We start from the raw sequence: 24,026 nt of genomic DNA, 5'->3' as shown, positions 1-24,026 counted from the left end.
TAAGCCACAGCCGCCCTGGGGCGAACTGACAGAGGCGAGGCTGCCGGACTCTGACCACCACCAGTAGGCAACAGGTGAAGTGTCTTGCCCAAGGACACAACGACCGAAACTGTTGGAGCCGGGGCTCCAACCAGCAACCTTCCGATTACAAGATGAACTGCCAACTCTTGAGCCACGATCGCCCCGGAAAGCTGTGTTGAGCAGGTCTGAGTCGTTCCAAGTAGGTACTAATGGAAAAGGGGCCCATAAACCAAAATAAATTGTATATTTCATTTTTAAGAAATAGATTACAATACAATTACATGCTAAATAAAATACAATCAATACTGAAATATAATATATATAATATCTAATGTAATTAATATTGAATTATTTTTATTTTATTTGTCAAAAGGATAAATAAACAATCCATTTTCAAAAAATAGAATTCTGTGGCAATTATTTCATGGTTCAGGCTAAAGGGTTATTGGGCAGCTTAAGCTCCCAGAAAGAGAATTACTGGTTTGAACCCAAACTGGGGTCTTTCACATAGAGTATTGGTCAGTCCAGTGAGCACTGTCAAACAATTTCTTTTGTTTCTGGCAAAGAGAAACGACCAACTGTTGTCAATCTTCATCAGTAATGAGAAGTTAATAGGTTTATGTCTTGTCAAATCACACTGTAAAACAGGGGTAGCTGTTCAGCACCATTATTTAAAAAGTGTACATTTACTTCCGATCACAATGAAATGATAGCAAATTTGCATTAGCATTAGCATTTTACTTATTGACAGTTTCATTGTTTACTAAGCAGCCTGTAGTCACACTCCCTGACCACTCCCCCTGGCATGCACGCCAATCATATTCTTTTGTTTATAACCAACTCTGGATTTTCATACATATCAAAGCAGAAATCTGTTAACAGTAGACTGAGGTGTATTTGTGGAGAAAGACCAGTAACCACAGTATGTGTTTCTGTAAACAAAAGACAAGCAGCCTTTTTAAATATCGAACATTTTATTCCAATTTGAGAAATTTAAGTTGATATTCTGAAGTAAAGGTTTTAATATCAACAGGACCTTTGCATTTAATAACAACACTTTACATGCCCTCATCCAGTGACAATGAAAAGCTTCATTAAACTTTTTTTTGTTGTTTATTTTATTTCCCTTGTAAGAAAGAGTTCAAGTATAAAAATTCCCAACAGTGTAAAATTGCCCATCTGATGAATATGAAGCAAAAAAAGAGCACAGCTACTGAAACCTCGACAACAGCTATACATTCTAGTAGAGAAAAGCAGCTTTTTTTTTTGCTTCTTTTTACCAAAAAGAAAAAAAAAAGATTAGTTTTTCCTCTTCTCTAAACATAGAAGAGGCAGAGTACTGTCTGCATGCAAGGAGACCTGCATTTAAATAAAGTTCTTCCATACAAAAAGGCATGAAGCTGATATTTAATGTCATGTTCCGAAGAATCAAAAAAGATAAAAAATAGAAGTACAGTGCACATTTTTAAATAACTCCTATATCAACATTTTGGTTGATTATGTTATTATTAATAATAATAATGATAATAATGATAATAAAACTAATCAATAACTTATATATGCCTTGAGATGAGTACATCATATTAATAATACAGTACCGCCACTAAGTCTCTACTCTCAGAGTGTCAACATAGTCAACCCTCAAAAATAAATATCTTAAATAGTAGATTTAGCTCTCTTTTTTTTTTTTTTTTTAAAGTTTTTTTCTCTCTTAAATAGCAGTAAAAATGTAAGGCACATTTAAGAGAGACCAACACGACGTCAAAGAGGAAACCCACATCCTCCCACCCCACCTGGTGTTCTTGACAGACATGAGGCAGGCCAGTTGTCGGGGTGGCTTTGGTGAAAGTGTTTGTGAGTGCGTACCTGACTACAGCAGCACAGAGGTGGAAATGCTGACGGGGCCAGTGCTGAATGACCGGGGTGGAGGATGAGTCGAGTGGGGGTGGGGGTTAAAGTTGGTTCCCAAAGGGCTCGGCCGGGGATTAAAATGTGACAACTCAACAAACGAGCACAAGTGAAGCGTTCTTTCCAGAGTGATCCGTCTGTGTGGCGCTGGAGCTGGCTCTGTCCAACCCCTCCCCCCCCACCAGCAGCTGCTGCTGCTCTCCCTCTTTCTGCTTCTCTCAAAAGCAGAGACAGAGAGAAGCACGACTGCGCTTGCCTTTGTCTTTGACTGCTATGTGTGCAGCTCTGGATGTATGTGTCAGTTTACATATGAGCGAAACGTGGAAAAGCAACAGATTTAGTGTTTCTCATTGTCCGAAGCCATTTTTCAGTCTCTCTCCTTTTGTCAGTGCCTTTGTTTTATTTGCCAAGTCCCCCCTTTTTTTTCAGTCCAAGAGTCAAGTCAGAGTTGATGACATTTTCAGTTTCTTTTCTTTGTTTCTTTGTCTCATGGTGATTTGTTTGCTTTGCATAGGTCAAGAGGTTGAGAGACACAGAGTTTAAAAAAAAAAAGGGACATTCAGCATCAGGAAGATAATAAGGTAGTTCTTCAAATGTTTGTGACACGGCGAGTCACACAAAATAATAGCTAACACAGTGGAAACCGTTCCATTTCCCTGATTATCAGAAAATATCAACTTCCAAAAATGCACTTGAAAAGACAAAAAGAACAAGCAGAGCCCTCAGTGTTTAATAATAACAAATAATAAATATAAATGTTATGAGGGCATTAAATAACCTAACAAGAGGAAAAAAAGGAGTATTTTCCTAAAAACTAACGTTAAAGACAGCAATAGGACCTATACCAACCACAGGGATTAGTTCCTGGATCTCTAAAAATAAGTACTGTACTACAATGATAATAGTAATGATAATAATAATCATGGTAATAACAACAACAACAACAACAATAATGATAATAATAATAGAAAACCATTTTCATTATTTGTCCTGCGGCTTTTTTTCATTTTCTCTTTTTTCATTTTTTTGGTTGAAGCACAGCAAGTTGAAAAGTTACTGTAAAAAGTTCCCACCTCACCATCATCACCATCACCATCACCATCATCATCATCATCATCATCATCATCACCTTTTTAAAGCAACTCTGCTTTTGAGCTGTTGACACGCCACACCCTTAACGCCACTCCCTCTTTTTTTTTCTTTTTTTTTAACAGATCAGCTGTAGCTGGGGTGGGCCTCCTTCTTGCTCTGCATGTCCAGCACTTGCAGGACCTGCTATTGCATGCGGTCAGCTTGCAATTGCTGAGGCTGGTACTGGCCAAAGGCTGCAGCTGCAGCAGCGGCTGAGCCCGGGGCAGCGGTGGCCAAAGGTTGCTGGACAGCATAGCCGTATCCGGCAGTGGCCACGTAGCCTGTGGCCGCTGGGGAGGCGGTGTAAGGGTATTGCTCGTAAGCGGCGGCGGCAGCGGCAGCAGCGTTGGCTGCTGCAGCAGAATACTGTGCATAGGCGGCTCCGGTGTAGTCGATGTAGGGGGATGAGGCAGTGGGAGGCGCAGCGGCTGCAGGCTGCACATGAGGGATGACCACACTAGGCTGAACGAAGGCCTGAGGATACACATAGTGGGCCGGGATGCTGTGGGAGAAACACACAGATGTGACAGTTGTTTGATTCAGTGCCAAACATTAAAAAGACAGTAAGACCCAACCCCCCAAAAACCCAACTCCACCACACTAAGGCCAAGCGCCCTCCCACCACCCAGACCCAGTCCAGGTCACCAGTCAAGAAGAGCAAGAAAATGCCTGCTAGTAAGGATTAGAACAATATAGGGTTGCCAAAATAGAAAAAGTTTGACTAGAAAAGAAGACTAGAACATGAGAAAATCTTTCAACACCCAGACTTTTTTTTTCTTTGTTTCCCTTCTTAATTAAAAAAAACCAACTTTCGTATGATTACATCTGGATGAAGTACTGACATCATCTTCTCTATGAGGCAGAGCATGAGGGGCATGTTTGAGTTTGCGTTGTGGAGACAAAAGAGAAAGAAGAGGGTTGAGATTTGTAGCCTTGCAGCTCATCTGATGGTCAATTTGTACATTAACTCTGGTGCTGTCCCCTGCCTGCTGGAGGGAGAGCAGGGGCAGCGGGGTTCGGGTGGCTTACAGTGGCAGGGGGTGGGGTGTGTGTGTGTGAACAGAGTAGATGAGCCCAGGGAAGCTTTGTGAAAATGTCACTGCCACTTTGACAGCTGGACAGTTTTAAAAAGGGACGCTGCTGGCCATTTCCCCCTCTCTGTCGGGACAATGAGCCACGGAGGCTGTGGGGGGAGCTGGGACTAGGCTCTGCACTGAGAGGGATGTTTCGATTAAATAAACAATTCTGAACAATGAGCACATTCTGCCCTCCATGACATAGCCTTATCCCAGCCCCTAGTCTCTATAAGGTCTGGAAACTCAGCTGCACAGCAAGCAGGAAGGGAGTTTTTATAATCTACACCATTCTGAATGAGAGAAGTGAAAAATCAACTTTTTTAGTAAGAAGCAAAAATAAGAAATGTTGCTTTTTTGATATCCCCTCTCCTCGAATTGAACTCAAACGAAGTGAGAAAACAGAATTCCAGTAACAGCCGCGCATCTAACTTTAAATAACGATTGCTGTTAAATCTGTTGAGGAAAAATCTGCACAATCAGTGGATATCAGGTGGTCACTTTATCGTCTGGATTGAGAGAGAAAACGATCAGAAAGTTTAAAAAAAAAAGTGGGATCTATCGTGGCAACCCTATTGTGAGCACTCCATTATCCAAATCCAATCCACATCCCAACCGAAAACAGTGGACCAGGAAAAACAGGAGAGAACATAAAGAGCAAAGTGTTAGAGAGGAGGATATATAGGAAAAAAACATTTCACAAAAGCAACAACCATGACGAGGGCACAGCACAATCACTCAACTGAAAAAAGACGTGAAAAGCAAAGGGGTGGAAATGTGAAGGGATGGTGTTGCTGTTGCTAAAGATACCCACATAAGAGCATTTTTGAAGGCTGGTAAGAAAATTTCTATCCTGAAAAGATTCTTTGTTTTTTTTTTCAGAGTTAAACTAATTAGAAAACCTTCTGAAACAGCATTTTCAGTATCATGTGATTCAAAAAACTCACTTTGAAAGTGGCACTAAAGAAACTCAGTGGGCTCAGTAAGGCTTTAGATATTTTACTGGCCTAATAAAAATAAAATAAAATATAGCAGCAGTGGTGCAGAGAGATGTTTACAAGCTGTTATCTCGTGTGAAATCACTGAATTATCAAGAGAGGAAAAACGTCATATGACAGGCGTGGAAGATTTGCCCACTGCTCGACTGCTCAGTTGTGCAAGTATTTGCTGGTCTAACACGCTCAAAACCCCCCCCCAAAAAACAAATCAACTAATTAATTAAGTGTAAGTTTTCCATTTAATTTTGTTACATGAGTATAATTAAGGGATTCTGGTTCAATGAAATTTACTTAATTGGCATTCATTCAGTTTATACCAAGCAAATTATCCTTAATTGTTAATTATTTTAATAAAGAAACCTTTTATATATTTCAGTTGCATTTTACTCAAAGTTACTACTTCATGTTTATTGAGTTTTTGGGGGGGTGGTTTGAGTGTACCGATCAACAAACACATTGTAACTCTGTTTGCACAGTTGATGCCAGGATTTGAATTAATCAGTTAAAAAGGCAGCAGCTGACCCACAGGTGCTCTGTGTGAAAAGCACAGCAAATAAGCCCCTAACAGGACTTCAGATCTCATGTTAGTACTAGATCTATAATAATATAATTCGATAATCTAAGCACTATGCAAGCATAGAGTGCTGTGCTCTGAAAATGCATTGTGCAAGACAGCAAATCTAATAATCTCATAATGTGATATTCACATCTTTGCGCACACTTTCTAATATTTGTCTGACTCCTAGATCTTATTGCAGTTACATTATTAAATCTGTATTACAAGATACTGGTGGTGCTGAGCTGTATAAGTTGGTATAGACTGAATAACACACACAGATATACACATAGCATAAGTTGTGTTTTCGGCCATAGGAAGCAAAGCTCTGCCTCATTAAAATAAACAAACTAAAAACGGCTTTTCTCTGTGCAGATGGTCATAAAATAAGAGCATTTAAGTTATCCCAGTCTATTCCAAGTATATGTAGCTGATTTGTGCAGGTATGCTGGTCTGACTGTTCCTGTGTGTGCGTTTCTTTATTGGAAGGTCCCAGTAGTCAATAAAGTTCAAGGCTAAATAAAGGTTGTCTTCCAGCCTGCATGCTGTCTGCCATGTGGACTTGTTCGTTATCAAAGTGCGAGAGGTTGACGTCACAAACATTTCCTAATTTAAAGAGTTGTTACGACCAAGCTGACTGTGATTCTGATGCACTTAAATATTTGTAACATAGTCATAATCCAAACACAGATGGCTACCTGGATAAAGTTACTGTGCGAAACCTTCACCAGTCACTCTGTGTGGACGTATTAACAGCAACAGCAGCAGCACAGATACATCTTCTGAGCGTGCAGAGGAGAACTTCAGTTTTTGAGCCGCTGGATGTAAAAGGATGTTCAGCTGTGATCGTTTGTCTCTTTAAAAAAAATTGTGAAAATGCAAACTTCAGTGCTGAAGTGACTTCAAGGGACCATCAATCTAAAGAGGTTCTTTGATTCATTTCAAAAGGAAGAGAGGACGCTGTTTGCCACGTTTGTGATTTGCGAATTGTATCTTTCACCGGAGCTTTCATCCTAAGCCTCTCTCACTTTGAGTTTACTTCTAACAAATTTATTCCCTGCTGTGGAGATCGTGGCTGCAGTTACACACTAGTATTTCTCTAAATCAGACTGAAGACTTCGGGTCAGCTGTTTACATGGAAAGTAATTTAATAAGGTCTGGTGTTTATGTGGATATTGGAACTTAATCCGAGCAGTGTGATGTACTCAAAGGTTATGAATGTAAATTTTCCTCAATGGCTGCCTTACATCTCTGGAGCTCCCTGAAGAAGATGGATATCTGTTGCATATAGTTACTGTTATTGTGTTAAAAACAGACTCTCTGCAGAGTCCCTTGCGGATAGAGTAGAAGTGTATGTCTCCACATATTTGTGGGGACAAGGACAGAAAGAACGCAAAGTGGGGCAAGTGTAGGAAGAATGCAGCCAGAAAGTCATGAGGTTTAATTGTTTACTCGTTGCAGCTTTTCTTCTAATCTGTTTACGAGGTCTTCTGCTCCACAGCAGGTTTCTGCCTCCCCTGAGCTCGCTTTGTGACGCTTGTATTCAATCCAGTTTTATTTATATAGTCACAACAAATCACAACAACAGTGGTCTCCAGGCAGGCACTGAACTAGCTCCTACCGTTACTAACAGCTGAAGTAGTTAACATTCATAACACTGAACAGCACGTTTTAAAGAGATCACTGAATCTTCATTTTCAACAACACTTAAGTATTAAACAGTTTTTGAGATATGACTTCTTTGCCATTACTTCTGCTGTTGCAGGATGTGGTCAAAATCTTCCCAAGTTTGACATTTTAATACTATGACAACCCTATTCACACAGTTACATTTCCTCAGCTGGGGGGATATCTTTGCTGGTGCGATCGCCATAGCGATAATAGCTAATCATTACAAGGAAATCTGGCCAAGCATCAGTTAGCGATTAGCATTAGCTACACTAGCTTCTTTGTATATATACACCAGGCTGATTTTTCACAGCAACTTCTTTTATGTAATACTGAACTGCACAGGCAACCAAGTTGTTCTCTCAGTTAACGCTTTGGTGGATCATTTTAATACAGATGACCCCCAGTATTTGCTGGGGCTAAGGGCCACAACCAGCTGCAAATACCAAATACCAAACACTTGAGACCGCTCTAAAAATGCTTATAACTGCCTATTTAAATAGTTCAAACACCATATATACCATAAACTATCATCCTAAAACATTTGAAGGTCTTGGGATATTTTGTAGCCGCCCCCGTGTCTGCTGATGCCATTTCCCCATGTTGAGAAACACACCTTCTTTTTTAATCATAAAAAATGTATTTTGTCGTGAAAATAAAATCAGTTAGTTCCACAGAAAATCCAGAAAAACCGCAAACAGGTGGGGGTCGACTGTAAAGATGATTTGATTGGCTAGCTCTTAACTTTCTCTGCACCATGTTCAAACTGAAGGTGAAGTGACAGGGTTGGAGCCTGACACGTGTTCGTGAATTCTCCCCACCAGCCGCTGTCCCTGGAGTGGGTCATGCTAAATTCCCTTTTGGAATTCACCTCCCAACCTCACCAGGTATGTGAAAAAAAGGAAAAAAGACGACACTGCCGCCAGTTTATGCAAGCCTATCTGCTCACAGGACTATCAGAGGACAGCCACATTGACATCCTTTTTGGATTTTGAAAGCCACTGTGGGGAAAATACCATTTAATTAAGTAAATTTTCTTCACTAAAATCTGGACTTAATTCCATTGTACATGGAAAAAGACTTCTGTCTGTAATTTGCTTTCATAGATTAACAGTGTGCTTACATTTGTTCAGATATGAGTCATGTATGATTCATAACTTGTACAAATTCATATTAACGTCCTAAGACCCAAACTCTTCCATGGCGTGCATTTTTTTGATATTTGGGCATATTGGGGCCCGATGAATGTAAAAACAAAGAATTGCCCGATTTTATTTTTTTATCTTATTTTTGTTTTTAAGAAAAATGAGAGCCACATATGAGGATATTTGTTTAAAAATTTGATAGAACAGCAGCAGTATAATGTCCTCGTAAGTGGACATCAGGCCCTTGTAGAGCAAAATTGAGTATTTTGGTCTAAATAACCCAAAATGTGATGTCCATATATTTGGACACCAGGTCCAAGGAGGTTAACTCTTTTTGCCTAACCATGCCTTTATTGAAATATGCTGATGTGCAAAAACCTGTCATTAAGTGTACAGAGGCGACGTCAAAAGTCGACTTAACGGGGATAAAGAGTTAAAGGCTATATGTTAGGCCGGCCCCTAACACACTCACATGACCCTGTTTAAATGGGCTCTTCCCTGCTCTTACATGACACACAGCGACAGCTCGTGCACCCTCACTGGACCCCCTAACACAGACACACACACAGCTCAGCTTCATGCGACTGCATTGTCAGCATTCAGGGCTTTGTGTGGCACAATGGGTGCGCTTGTTTTCCTTAACACCACGAGCCCATGTGACGAAAGCTCGCTCTGAGAGAATAAGAGATAGAAAAAGAGACATCCAGACATTTGTTTGTGTCACAGTGGAGACTTTGGTGCTGACTGACTTGAGCTGGGTGCATGTGGACGTGTGCAGATGCACAGTGAGACCCCATAACCCCCGTATGTTCAGGTGTAGTCAGACGCATATAAGCTCACATTTTAACTGGGATGCTTTCGGTTCATTCATAAGACATTCGCATCTCCCAATAGTGCGAAGAAAAGGAGGCTGAGAGACCACAAGAGGTCATTTCACAGTAAGTTGGTCTCTGCCGTGTTGTGTTAATGTAAGAAACAGCAGGAAGATGCACTGAGCACATGCAAGCAGTGATAGGCTTTGTTATTTTGAGGGGAAAGTGTGGGGTGGGGGGGGCAAGGGTGAAAGAAAGAAACTCCACACAGAAAAGTCACCACTCACTCAAACAAGACAGCCAGAAGGAGGAGAAAGAAACATGTAACAGCACATCCTGTTAAACAAAACAGATCAACCACAAGCTAAAAGCAATGATAATAATAATAATTTAAAAAAAATCTTCTCCTCTGCAAAGTAGACACGCTTCCACAAAAAGGAAAAAGAACACCCCACAAAAACAACAATCAGTCCAGTTTTTCTTTTCTTTTACTTTTTTTATCACTAAAGTAAAGAAAGCACACGGTTTAGCTAACAACACCACTTCATAACGGCACACAAAGCTAAGTTCTATTTAAATAAAATGAAAAAGAAGTCCAAACGAAACCCACGTACATGCATCTGTAATCACCATTTTGAGAGCTTGTTTGTGTGCGTTTGAGTCTACAGGTAATTCCTTTTCTCTGATCAGAACTATTCCACAAACCAGCACAGTTAGCTTAACCGAGAGCGAGCCTGTCGAACCAGAGAAAGATAGATAACATTGAGTGAGGCTGTAAAGTTTCCATCACTGTCCACTCAGCACACTCACACAAGAATGTATTTACACTCACACGTATTTCTGCAAACAGTCGAACTTAGGAAAAGCAGTTTTGACTGGAGGTTTTTTTTTTGGGTGGACAATCATTGGGGAAGAAAAGGTGTATTTATAGCTTACATTCCAACTCTGATGATTAGACATCATTTATTCAAGGAAATGAATACATGTCGACTTGTTAGTCCTTACCCATAAGGCCTTTGGATGAATGCTGGGTGAATCTGGGGAACACCGAAGGTAAAACCTGCAAGACAAAATAACTTCAAATACAGACAAAAACTGACTTCTAGCAACAACAACTTGAAATTATATTTAAGATTCAAACCCTGAGGTACAAACAAACATCCTACTGGCTGGTCTTACCTGGCTGCATCACCCGAGGCTTGGCACCCAGGTATGCCAGGTTGACGTTGGCCTTCCTGCCATCGATGATCGGGTTGGGGTCCTTGCAGGCCCGATCTGCGGCTGCACGGTCTGCCATCGTCACCTGAGAGAAGGATAAACGAAGAGCTGAGGATGTTTTTAAAGGCAGTTGAGGGTTCAATAATGATTGGAGCTTGTAAGAAAGAGGGAAACCACATGTTTCAAAGAAGTATAAGTGTGTGTGTGTGTGTGTGTGTGGGTATGTGTGTGTGTGCACAGAGGCCTCCTTCTGTGTGCGCCTGTGTGGCCATCACTGACAGTGGCAGGTATTTGACAGCACATACACATTTATCACCCTCGTGTGGATGTGATGAAACTTATCAGCAGTGAACGGTAGCCAGGCTGACCACCACAACCAAACCAAAGCCCTCAGTTCTCCTTTTACAGCCTTTAATTCTAATCAGAGGGATTCATGTGAGCTTGACCATAAACATTATTTGGGAGACAATAAAGTAAAGGTAAATAAAAAAAAAAGAAGATGATTTAGAAAGAGCAGTAAAGAGAGGATCTAAGCAAACGTGAAGTTAAACGTTGATCCCAGCACACAAACGTAAATATTTGATTAAATCAAGGGTAGATAAGAATAAAATTAGGTTACTTAAATAAAGGCTCAGGCTTGGCTTCCATAATTCTTTTTTTGGATAATTCTCTTACATGTATATGAAGGTCAGCTTAGTCAAACTATATGTATATGTACAAATAAAGAGATTTATTATTGAATAACCGTGATGGTTGCTCGTCTCCAAACCCCCCCCAAACAACCCAAAAACATTAAACACTTTGGTTCTCAGGTTTGATGACAAGTCTCAGCAAGACGGTGTAAACTACCCTAAGAGGAAGAAACTGTGACCGTTTCGAAAACCCTGCTCTACAATATCAAGACATAATCGAGAGTTTTCTTTCAGCCCACCGCAGCTGCCACTGTGTGAACAGCTCCTTAAAAAAATGCGTGTCGGGGCGCATACCAGCGCGCAACAAGTTGGTGGGTGCGAGATTGCAACAGAAGCCAGTGACAAATTTAAGCAGGAGCTGCTTATCAAAACATAAACAACCCGTGACCCACAGATATATCAATGCTAGTCATGGTGTTGTGCAAGACAGCAACAGAAGCGAGCCTTAACAGAAGAAACGTGGTGACACGAATTTCTGGAACGAATAGACGCATATAAACTCCTGTGGAAAGCTGTGGTGTTACTGAGTGATACTTACAAATCCATAACCTCTAGACTTGCCGGTCTGCCTGTCGGTAATGACCACTGCTTCTTCAATCTCACCAAAAACTTCAAAATATTTCCTGAGACTGGAATCCGTGGTGTGGTAGGGAAGACCCCCAACAAAGATCTTCGTATAGGTCGTGTCCTTTTGCGTGGTGTGCATCGTTAGTGCAAAAAAATACAATAAATAGAAACTATAAAAAAATATAGTAGTAGTGCAATGTCTCCTTATCGATAATACTTTGGATGACTAGAGAGATAGAGAAAGAGAGAGAGAGAAAGTGAGAGATCAGTTGGCTCTAAAGTTTTTCATAGGAGAAAAGAAGACAAAAGAAGCCTGGAGGTAGATTTAAGTTCGACAGTAAGAGGGTAGAAATATGGAGCGGATTGTCCCAAAGATACCAGCAGGTGTTTCCAGCTCTTCTTGGTAACTCTGCCGTCTAACTAAATAGGTTTGGGACCCATTCCTAAATGCATTGCCTCTAACTCCACCCACTTTTTAGTTCCTCCCACCAGCGTGCACAAACAGCTGGGAAGTGCGGCTCAGTGTGAAACATTGGAGCTCCTTCACCACAAAGATCCGCGTTTAATGAACCATCAGGGCCCAACAAAAACCGATTCTACTGATGATTAGTGATGTGCGATACCACTGATTTCCTTTCCGATCCGATACCAAGTAAAATTCAGGGTGGTATCAGCGATACTGATCCGATACCGATACTCTGTACAAAAACTTAATGTTTCATTGCATTTCATAATACAATATATAATTGTATTATGTAATTGTAATAATAACATAACCATATTGCTTCATAATGATTAGAGGACATCAGACAACTTGTTTTTATTGCTTAATAATGCAGAATAATCATATAGAAATTAAAAAAAAACTGATGTTGTGCGCTATTTGAGCATGTTGCCTGCCTGCAGCACTAAAGGACTCTGCGAGAGACATCTGTCTCGCCCTAGCAGCACCTGTCCCTGTCCTCCTCTTCTGTTCACCTCAACATAAGCTTATCATATTCTGTGATGTGATTTACTCTGAGGTGTTTGACGAGGTCAGTGGTGTTGCCACAACAACGTGTCCACACAGGACTCTGTTTGCGCTCAGCCATTGTTGTGAGTGTGAATGCCAGGGGCTGCGACACATTTATACAGCCGTATTCCACATATGACTATGAAAGGCGTAAGAGGAAGTAGTTCCTTCCAAATTAGACGATCCGAATTGTATAGTTTCTTTCCACTGCGTTCATTTTAATGGAAAAACTACAAATTTACCCCAGAGTACTAAAATATCGATATTATAATATGATAATCGATTCTAGAACATAAATTGCTGGTATCGGAACAATCGATATTTCAGTATCGATCCGCACACCACTACTGATGATACGTTTGGCACAAAAAGTACCTGTGACTCAGGAACAGCTCAAGTGAAAAATAATTTGGATGTTTGGGGGTTTTTTTTTCACCCTCCACAGTGTTTTAGTTCTCAGTTGAACTAATGTCAACTAATATGTGAGCTGAACTGATTAATTAAGAAGTGATCTCTCAGAAAAATAAAGTTATTTTAAGTACTTTGGACTCACAATGAACAAATAGCACTAACTTTAAACTCAAGTAAACCATACTCACTTTCTACTGGCAATCTTTTAGTTTTGACAGTTTATTGCAAATACAGTTTTAGATATTTTACATTTATAGAATAAACTTTATTTATTTATTCACAAATAGAATGGGGAAAAAGAGTTCAGCCCTTTTATAAACAGCAGATCAACACCTTTGAAAATCCTCTGAGAAGATTCACAGTCCAGCTTGAATGGCTGGGACTACAGATGTGAATTAGTAGTTTGGTATAATCTGGCGCTTGCATCTTATATTTTTGGTGTATTGCTGTTTAATGGCATGCCTGTCCCTGTTGAATAAATAAGTAAAGAAAGAAGTCATGCACAATACGTGAGGGGTATGTCTTTAGAGAGTCTTAATTGTGTTGCTTCTTGAGTGGAAAGGTCATTAGTCCAGTGTAAAAAGTTTGAAACAGAGGTGTCAGTGTCGGATGAGGCCATACTGCTGCATCTCTCAATATCCTCCCGAACAGCCCAGAAGAGCTAATTCAACTCCGGTAATGTGAGAGTGAACTCTTCTATTAATCATTCATGGTGCCTCACTTCTGCGAGCTGGCCTACATACGTACATCTATCCTACAGTGAGCAGATACATTTACGGTGGGAGCATTACCAAGTGCTGTTCATTCCTATGTGGGAAGCCACTGATGACCAGTCTAAACTTTATGAAACACAGATCAGTAAAGATTACTAATTGCGTTTTTATTCACCTCCAACCAAAATCTGTCTTCTTCCAGCTAAAAGAATGACAAGAGCCAGTGTTGTCACCTCCACCTGCAGGACGTCACATCACAATGAAATGCAACCTGATAAAGCGCCTTTCTGCCGTGTCTCCGTTCACTTGCTGTTTTATTAATGAAGCCACACGCCCTTAAAAGTCAGAATAAAGGGGGATTGATATCAGGTTTCTCAAGCTCAACAATGGGGATCCGGTTAGGTTGCATGCTCTTATTGTCTCTGCAGCATGCTGACTAGTCTGAATCCTCTAACAATATGCCGCCCCCCAATGAAAGCTTCATTTATTCTTTATCACCAGGAACCTTGAACCACTACAAACATTAAGTCCACTTTGTAAATGCTGTTTCCATATTGGCTGTTTTTAGAGAAATTAAAACTTAAAATATCTGTCAATCATTTGCCAGTCAGGCAAAGGAAAGTTGAAGGTCAAAGGTCAAGGAAACAGCTGAATGGCCACAGCAGTCACACTTAGGTTTCAGCCCTAACCTCTCATTCAAAAATATGTTTTGATGTTCTGGTTTTTTTTGTGGTTAACCTCTAAAGCTTTTACATTTTATGGATTGTAATAAATGACTGATCACACACTTGTTTTTCACACACTCTCTGAACCATAAAAAACGAGAAAATGGGGATTTCCTACTTTGCCTTAAACACATCTTTTTACACCAAGCCCTTCCTCACATGTTGCCAAAAGCACTCATGGCTTGTCTTATAGAAGAGGTGCGCTAACTCTTCTATAAGACAAGCTGCAGCACACATTTAACCCACTGAAACAGTGCCACCTTATGTCCAACAGAACAGCTGCACAGAGTACAACCTTCACAGCAACGTGAGAGGATAACACAGCAATTTCTCTCAGTTATAGTGAAAAAAACAAACAAAGACCAAACAACCAAAAGCACTCACAAAAATCGATTTGGTCTTTTGGTATGAAGTGCATCAATTAATCTTTATTAAAGTGTTCAGTGAGGTAAAATGCGTTGAATTTAATGGAAAACCCTCATGTTCCAATGTGCTTTCATGTTTTTCTTCTGCAAACCTTCACAGCTTCAACATTAAGTTCAGTCACACATTAAATATACATTGTACACATTGCTAATACATTTATTTTACAAGCTTAAACAACTCTCAACTGTGCAAAATGAATGTATTTTTGGCTTAGTTTCTCTTCCCGTACCCCCTTGTGCTGATTGATGGCTGATTTGTGCAATAGTTTAAAATACTTCTTCTTTGTCATCTGCATGTTGGAAGCTAGAATCACACTCCAGCTCCCCTGAGGCTGTGAACTCTTGCACCTGGGTCATCTCTTCTTCTTCTTCCTTTTCTCTACTCTCAACTTCCCTCTCTGCACCCTCCCCTCGGTGATCTCCTCCCTCCTCTCTCCTTTCTCTCTTCCCTGCCTTCTTCGCCTCTTCCTCGCACTCCCTTTTGCCATCTCCATCCTCTCTCACCCACTCTCCTCCCTCTGCAGCCTCACGCATCACCTGGCTGGGATGTGGTGCCGCTAGCGTCTCCACAGGGGTGATGGATATGTCTTTGTCTTTCTCGGTGCTGGAGATGATGGCGGGGACACGGACACGTGCAGACTTGCTCCTTAAACGCATCTTGAGCTTATCTTCTTTTAACTGAAAGAGAGTGGAGAGTGCAAGATTTTTTTTTTAAGAAAACTCTGGTAAAAAACAAAACAAACCAAAAGACATGACAGAGCTGAGGTGTTGGGGAAAATGGTCATGCAGACACGGCACCTTGCGTCTCTCTTCAGCCAGCCGGATCTTCTCTTCAAACTCTTCTCTGGTGTGTAGCTTCTGAGCTTTCTTCACCTTCAGAGACTCCAGTCTGGCAGGAGGCCTGCGCCAGGCACCTTCATTGTCGTCCAGCTGATGCATACAAACACAGAAAATGACAGAAAACACTTCATGCATCTTTTTAGACAGGCAACCTGTCTGTACCACGTCTCACGCCCTATGGCAGACGGGATAAGCTCCAGCCCCCAACCCCCCACACTCGTGACCCTGAATTTAATATGCAGAATGGAATGGACGGATAGTTTAGCTTATGAGTATGAGTTTATGGGCAAAGATGGAATCAGGCAGCTCATTTTGTGCTTGGTTCATGGTGTTCTTCCTTATTTTCTTTTTCTTTAGTAAAAGTTTGTTGAACCGCAGCATTATTATGGATGCCACAGATTCAGGGACAGTAGCAGTCAGGCTATGGAAAAAGTTTTTATTTCGCTTTGTCAGATGTGTTGAGAAAAAAAAGCATCTTTTAGAATATGTACCCTGTTTATATCACTGTGCTTGTCTTTCTACTAAAAGTAAAGCTCCATTTGCAGTAAAGCTGTCAGGTAACTGGCCTGTAAGGTCGTACCATGCTGTGCACACCAGGTACTCACCATGATGCTGTAAGCTTCTCCAACCCTGCTGCTCTTTTCTCTGTGCTGTTCCTTTGGGATGATGCCCTGACTCAGCAGTTCCTCCAGGATCTTGTGGGACTTCTGGCGTTCAGTTATTTCATTATCCCACAGAAGTACGTCTGGAAAAACAAACCAACAAAAAAACAAGAAATAAACAAACACATATTATACACTCAAGGACATCTTACAAGCAAATAAATAACAAAATCACAGTATAGATAAAATAACAGTTGAAGACATCATCGGAAAAAAAAGTCAATACATCACAGAATTAAAATAAAACAGAATAGGCAAGCTTAAACAGATGTGTTTTAACAGTGGTTATAGAGAGAGGGAGAGAATCAGTGTTCCGAATGTGATTTGGGAGCGAGTTCCAAAGATGAGGAGCCACTCGGTTGCCAGCTCTAATGCCCATGGTCGTCAGGAGTGCAGAAGGTATAATGAGAATGACAGAGGATGAGGAGCTCAGAGAACAGGATGGAGTGGTGATGTGCAAAAGATCAGGGAGACCTGGAGGTGAGAGATGGAGAGATAGAGAGACTTAAAGGGCTTAAAGGACCAGGGCTGTCTGTACTGTGAAGGTGCTGAAAACCAGATTCAATTTGCTCATAGAGATGACTGTTAGTAAGGTGACAGTAAGGTGATGGGTCTACACTCGATTTCTTAAGAGTTGGAATTATCACAGCTAGAGGTAAAGGAAAAAGGCAGAGATTAGGGAGAAATGGATAATGTCAGTTATTCAATGAGTGAGAGAGGAACAAAATAAACAGGATATAACTGCCTGAGTGGAAAGTGGGTCAAGGCAACAGGTAGAAGGTTAAGATTTATCAGCAAATCCAGATATTTTCTCAACAGTTGAGAGAGTGAAACTGGGAAAGAGGAAGGCAGATCACAGTGTGCAACATGTGGAATTATCTAGACCCAGCTGCTGATGGACATTGCTCTTCTTGGTATTGAAAAAAAGGCCATGGAAATCCTAATATTCCATTCACCAGACTTGATTAATGTTCCATACATATATTCCATAAATATTAGCTGTAGACATGGCACCCTTAAAGTGGCCCATTTGTTCCTGATTTGTTTCTCTACAGCCTGATGAGTCAGACTACACACTCACTGTCCTGTGTAAATCTGTCCACTCACTTTCTCTGATGCTCTCTGATGTTAGAAGAGGGAGTGTTCGGGGCACTGCTCCAGGTATGTCACCAGGTATTTCTCTGTTCTCCATCACCACCCCGCTGTCTGCTGTGCCCTTTGACACAGCTGAGTCTCCACGACCGCTGACCTTACTTCCTGTGTCATCCTGACAGCACAGACACAGAAAATAAATGCAGAAAGGGGACATTATTAAATCCTGATATCATTCCTGTGGTATCACAGACATGACATCTGTGTTAACGTATTATCAATTTGTCATATAGGTTTACTTCACAGTCTCAATCAGCTACATTTTACAAAAAAAAAAGTACACCGAAATACATATTCACCTTTTATTTTCTTATAGTGTACACTGGTACTGATTAAACTAACCCGGCAGCATAAAACACAACTACAGTTTACTGCGCAAGTTCACAAGTCCAGTGTGAAATAAACCTACATAAAAAGTTGATTTCTTTGAGCCCCATATTGTATTTTTAAGGAATGCTTTTCAACTATGGTATAAACTATGAGGTTCGTGTGAAATATAAATTCATTCATGAGATTTAGAGGGGAAACCACTTTTATCAAATCTGTTGCAACTGACATGACCAAAAATGTGTCTTTTCATTTGTCTCTTCTTTTCTTTATTATAATCGTATAATAATAATAATAATAATAATAATAATGATATATATGTATATATATAGATATATATGTGTATAAATAATCCCCATTTTTGAAAACAACAACAAAAGTTGCATTAAGAATTAATTAATGGGAAACTGCAATGAGACGAAACTGGATTCTTCTTCAGCCTTTAAGAGCAAGCCCAAACTTTTAGTCTTTATAAAAAGTAAGATATATTAACACTGATATTGCCAAACTTTTTTTTTCTTTTTGCCTTGACACATCTGAAGCTGGTCTGATAGGACTTAACCATCATTACTCAGGTTCATACCACAGAAGAAGAAGCATTGTGAAGGCACCTGCCCTTGTTGCCTTAACTTTATAGTTTATGTGAGAGAGTTGGGCTATACCAGTCTTTCAGCTTGCTGTTTTTCCAAAAAAAGGAACAAAATGTTTTTTCCCCTGCTAGAGAGAAGACTTCATAATAAATATCTATGTTCAAAAGGAAAATTTCACTTCCCTTACAACTTTCTATGAATTTTCTTTAAAAACTGTCACAAACAAACACCAGCTCTAGCGTCCTGTCCCCGGTTTTACTAGTGGGTGGTGGGACACCCAGCCTACCTCGTCTCCATTCACTGTCAGCGTTTGGACCGCGGTGATCGTGGAGTTCATGCATCCCATTTTCACCTTAAAGCAACGATGTGAAGTCAATCCTTGAAATTCATAAACCACCAGCTGTGTTTTGTTTTCTGGATTTCTTGTTGTTGTCTATGTGTTATCGACTGTTGTAGATTTGCATTCCTTCACTCAGACACTGCAGTCTCCATGGGTCCCGTGCGTTGCTAGGGGCCGTTGCTACAATAAATCTGACCTGGTCAAAGAGGTGATACTGCAAAGTCTACGTACAATGATCAAATTCGTTCATTTCTGATCAAATTTGTGCTTGCATCGTCCTTAAATGAACTCGTATGACAAATTTGTTGTCGGACTTCTGTTTGGGAGTAGAGTCGACTACAAAAGTATAATAGTGCCAGAAATCACTAGACGTGCATGTTACCAGATTACCACAAACAGAGGGGCTTGGTAAATAATTCAGCCAGGAGTCAGTGTGCCAAAAATAATTATATAAAACATGACCCTGACACATAAAACACAACACACTGTTCCGCTTACCATTAATTTTTACTCAGATACCAAGTTTCAGTGCGTGTGACCTTCGTTTCCTAAAACAACAACAACATGAAAATAAAATGAATATAAGACGAACGGACAGTGACAAATATCAACAAATAAGATACGCTTTTAATAAGCAAGCAGGGCCGGCCCGTGGCATAGGCCGTATAGGCAAATGCTAAGGGCGCCGTCCATCAGGGGGCGCCACGCCAGTGCCACAAATGTTGAAAAAAAAAAAAAAAGTTGGTACTATTATTTCTAAATACAAAAAATAATCCCACGTTAATTAAAATGCAAAGTAAAGCTTATTTAATAGAAATATTATTTGTTACAACATTACGCCCCCCGCACGGTGCGCCCCCTCCCTCCCCGTATCATGGTTCCTTTTGGACGTCACCACATCAAAAAATCAACACAAGATGTCAAAACGGCCAAAGCTGTCAGGTGCCCAGGGAAGAAAAAAGAGAAAAGAAGAGGAGGAGAAACGAGAAAAAGACAGAGGTAGGTAACGTTAGCCTACATGAAATTATTTGTCTGAATGTGATAGTAACCTAAATTTTTAGCATTAAGCTAATGTTACATGATTCGCTAATTGCTAATCAATAAATAGCTAGTTAACTGTTTTAACCAGGGGCGGAGCGTGGGGGTGGCTTACTGGGCTTAAGCCCGGGTTGTTTTGTCAGAAGCCCGGGGTATTTTGGAGTGCAATTTTTTCATAGTTAGATGCCTGGCTGACAACTGTATAAAACAAAAAGTACACACAATATTCGAAGCACATAGTGCACACTGTGGGAATTTACGACTGTGCGTGAATCCCCCCCTGATATTGGTATGATCCAAGCTCAGGCACTAAGCGACTGAGCGAGGGGGCGGGGCAGCTGCTGCCCGTCAGTGCGCTGTTGGAGAGACGGAGCCAGCCATACTAAGGAGAGCTTAAGTTTGACCAGGTACTAAAGCAAATCATTCATACCGTACAAATAATGTAAATATGACGGTGAATCACGAAAGATTGATATCAAACTGATCACTTGACCAATATTACGTTACTTGCTCTTCAAGTGAATCAACAAATGGCGAAATGAAAAGCCGAACAAATGCTATTTTTTTTTAGAGATTCTTAGCTTACGTGTGTTTATTTCATATTTTCAGTTCTTACCCTCCCCGACTAAATCGGTTTCAGTTATGTACTGAAATATAAGAATGGACATTAGAGGGTTCTTTCAAAGAAAAAACTCAGGTAAATGTTATTTTATATATTGTGCTTTGTATGTTGTTCAGTATATTTCTATGCAAAACAAGAGGAATTTCAGTACACAGCAGGATATTCACATTTGTAACCAGATATTTACACTTTAGGGAGAAAACATAAAACATTTTTACTGCACAACATCAATTTAGAGTAAACTTTTGTTTTAGATAAATATTGAAATATCTTTTGAATTAGTTAAATGTCACAATAAAGAGAGACAGAGCTTCTATTTTTTATCACTTTCATCAAATTTAGGAGTACATATACACTAAGTTTATTGTTAATTAATAAGAAAACTCCAGACGATTCCATTCTGAGCTGAAGAAGCTTCTGATAGGTTAGTAGAGTCCATGTGAGTAAACAGGTGGCACAGCTGTGGATGCATATAAGGCAAAACACAGAGCCTGTTTCTGTGACATGGGAAAATCAAGAGATGTCAACCAAAACACCAGGAAAAGAACTGTGGAGCTCCATAAGTGTGGCTCAATTTTGAATACAATTTGGTGCCATTTGCAATTAAGAAATACAGACGATTTCTCTCTTTACTCTTAAAGTTAACAAATGTGTTTTTATATTTATCAATCTAAAAAAATAAACATTTAGTCTGATTTGATGTTACAATTAAAAAGTGTTTGTGTTTTTATCTGAAGAGTTTGTAAATATCTGTATATTTGATGATTGTCAGCACAAAGAGGGAGAGAGAGGAGCAGAGATTGAGATGGAGAATGAGGACAGAACAGAGATGAACAAGAGCAGGTGAGACACACATGTTAGTCAAATGGTTGTTTACCAAAAGTATCACCGTATCATAGGTACTCATGTATCTGGTACCTAGTGTTTCTTTTTAGGTTTGTTATTTTTCAAATTCTATATTTATTAAGTTATGAAGGCTTGTTTGCACAACAAGGCTAAATAATTATATAAACTTTTCTCAATCTAAATATTGTACTTTGGTAAAATTAAAAAATAAATGTAGTGCAGGTCTATGATGATTTTTAGTGCTACTATCATCTAGTTCTGATTCTGGTTCTGTCTTTGTTAAGTCCCAAGTAGTCCTGATTTTGAACTGTTGTAGTCCTGTTTTAATTCTGGATCAGTTCTGGGTCTGGTTGAATTGGGGTTTAGTCCTCGTGTCTTGATACAGCCCTGATTTTGTTCTGCCTTGCTGCTTAATTAAAAAACTAGTTTAAGGTGTCCTGTATATGTGATATATATTTTTCCCTATATGAAGTCATTCATTATTGAACAAAACTCAAAACAGAGCCAATTAATCTTTCAGTCATTTCTACCCCCCCCCCCCCAAGGGAAAAAAAAATCCCACATGCATACTATCCTTTTGGGCTAAGCCCCGGGTGTTTCAAATGTCTGGCTCCGCCTCTGGTTTTAACGTCAGTTAATATTGTGGAGGGGGCTAAATTGTTATGGAAAATAATAATGTAACGTTAGGTAATTACAGTACTCCCACCTTTCCTCATTTGTATTCATCTTTTAAGCAGGTGTTTTTTGTTTACATTGTTATTGCCTTCTGGTTAGCTAACGTTTACCCTGCAGGTAATAGTCACTTTTCCACCCCTGTATATATTATAGTTGTAAGCCTAGTTGTTAAAGTGCACATCATTAATGTTAATTAAGCAATATCACATGAGAGGGAATGCTGTTTTTTAATATGAGCACTGCTGTGATTCGGTCAAAGATAATCATAACATAACATTCTCATATGATATTATACTGTTACTTTGCATTCTGCTATTCAGCATTTCACTGTAATGATGACAATAAATTGAATCTAATCTAATTTGCATATCAGTTAACATCATACATATATCTCTTTGGTTTTTCATTTATATTATATAATTTCATTTTATTCCTGGAATCATATGTTTTTATTATTAGACTTTAATACTCAGTGGTGTCACATACTCCTCTCTTCAGATGCACTGTTGAAGTTTCTAAATCCCACCCCTGGGCCATCTACCACATCTACCGCTGCTGCCTCCACTTCAGCAGCACAACCCACCAGTGATGCAGCTTTAGCAGCACACAACCCAGCCATGATGCAGCAGCATCAAGCGGTCTTCCTGTTGCCTCCACCTCAGCAGCACAACCCACCAGTTTTGCAGCAGCATCAAGCGGTGTTATTGTATTTCATATATTCATTTTTTAATTTTTTGTATTCATTTATTTATTCATATATTTTTTTTATCTTGTTAATTATTCTGATTGTGAATTTGCTTTCTTTAAGTAAAAAAAAAAGGTCAAAGACAAAGCTATTCGGTTTCTTGTGAGTACATACACTACACTGCCGATGTAGGGGGGCGCCACCTGAAATCTTGCCTAGGGCGCCAGATTGGTTAGGGCCGGGCCTGTAAGCAAGATTAAAATAACAGTTCTTCTTTCTTGGGGAGAAGGTAACATGCAACTTTCTGTTTTTTTCCAGTTCTGAACAAAAACCACAAAATACATCAAGGCAGTTGCCTAAGTATGGGCTTAATGAGGGTTATATAATATTGGACAGGTAGTCTGATATCCTCCTGAAAAGCGAGGGGAAAAAGCATCTTTCAGTTTAACTATTTTGTCTGCTGATACTTTTGTCTGCAGCGCTCCTGTGTCCGATGAGATCTGCTCTCCCAAAGAAGAAGGCTTTGAATATGACATATTCAAATACAGCATATTTACTATGGAAGGCCTCGATCCTACCGGAAATACTCCGGAAGTGTCTAGTCATTTTCAGACCTGATGCGTCATGTTCCCTAAGCACAGCGGTGATGCAGCAGATGATTCTGTGATGTATAGAGAGACAGAGCGGCAGCTAGTTTTCCGCAAACTCATAGTCTGAATTCTGTTTCAATATTATGACAATTTTCTCTGTTTTTTTTTACAATAGCGGGTGTAATTTTACTTTCTTAAGCTGCACCGGCGTTTGTAATGGAAATAAAGAGTGACTTCCTGTAGAGATTTCAATAGTATTTTATTTTCCTATAATACAGACGCTGTAAAAAACCTTTAAGATACACCATAGCTTGTGATGAAAAGAAGAACTTTCTATCCGCTTGTAACCTACAGGCTGCCTATGTGTAAAAAACGAATAAATATCCCTTAGTGAATACTACTTTTCCTTTTGAGAGACTGAAAAACAAACCATAATTGCAGCGACAGGCGATCTTGTTTCTCACACACACACACACACACACACACACACACACACACACACACACACACACACACACACACACACACACACACACACACACACACACACACCGCGGGTACTTTTACAATGGGTTTTCTCAATA

The 24,026-nt window shown here is 39.9% G+C and overlaps 2 protein-coding genes and 1 long non-coding RNA gene across 4 annotated transcripts; 1 reads left to right on the top strand and 2 right to left on the bottom strand.

Annotated features, from left to right (window-relative positions):
- Window positions 1-992: 992 nt before the first annotated feature.
- On the bottom strand, window positions 993-12,228 carry rbm24a (RNA binding motif protein 24a). The gene is made up of 4 exons (XM_080862234.1): window positions 11,761-12,228; window positions 10,492-10,615; window positions 10,318-10,372; window positions 993-3,562 (listed from the first exon to the last, which is right to left on the bottom strand). Exons 1-4 carry the CDS (start codon window positions 11,926-11,928, stop codon window positions 3,205-3,207), a joined length of 705 nt encoding a protein of 234 aa, XP_080718360.1. The 5' UTR covers window positions 11,929-12,228; the 3' UTR covers window positions 993-3,204.
- A 2,804-nt stretch (window positions 12,229-15,032) lies between these two features.
- On the bottom strand, window positions 15,033-19,622 carry stmnd1 (stathmin domain containing 1). 2 transcript variants are annotated; one of them, XM_080863981.1, is made up of 5 exons: window positions 19,485-19,622; window positions 17,685-17,844; window positions 16,521-16,660; window positions 15,874-16,005; window positions 15,033-15,753 (listed from the first exon to the last, which is right to left on the bottom strand). In XM_080863981.1, the coding sequence occupies exons 1-5, from the start codon at window positions 19,485-19,487 to the stop codon at window positions 15,343-15,345; spliced, it is 846 nt and encodes a 281-aa protein (XP_080720107.1). In that variant the 5' UTR covers window positions 19,488-19,622; the 3' UTR covers window positions 15,033-15,342. The 2 variants fall into 2 exon arrangements, with proteins under 2 accessions (XP_080720107.1, XP_080720106.1); XM_080863980.1 differs by lacking the exon at window positions 19,485-19,622 and adding an exon at window positions 18,933-19,461.
- Window positions 19,623-20,290: 668 nt separating this feature from the next.
- Window positions 20,291-23,989, top strand: LOC308385186. Its single transcript, XR_013969469.1, has 4 exons — window positions 20,291-20,431; window positions 20,634-20,721; window positions 21,419-21,489; window positions 22,666-23,989. It is a non-coding gene; the product is annotated as an uncharacterized lncRNA (long non-coding RNA).
- Window positions 23,990-24,026: the final 37 nt, after the last annotated feature.

Source organism: Rhamphochromis sp. 'chilingali' (assembly GCF_963969265.1).
Source record: "Rhamphochromis sp. 'chilingali' genome assembly, chromosome: 17".
In the NCBI taxonomy this organism is placed as follows: domain Eukaryota; kingdom Metazoa; phylum Chordata; class Actinopteri; order Cichliformes; family Cichlidae; genus Rhamphochromis; species Rhamphochromis sp. 'chilingali'.
Note: the sequence above shows the minus strand (reverse complement) of the source record. Positions and strands in the feature narration are given on the sequence as shown.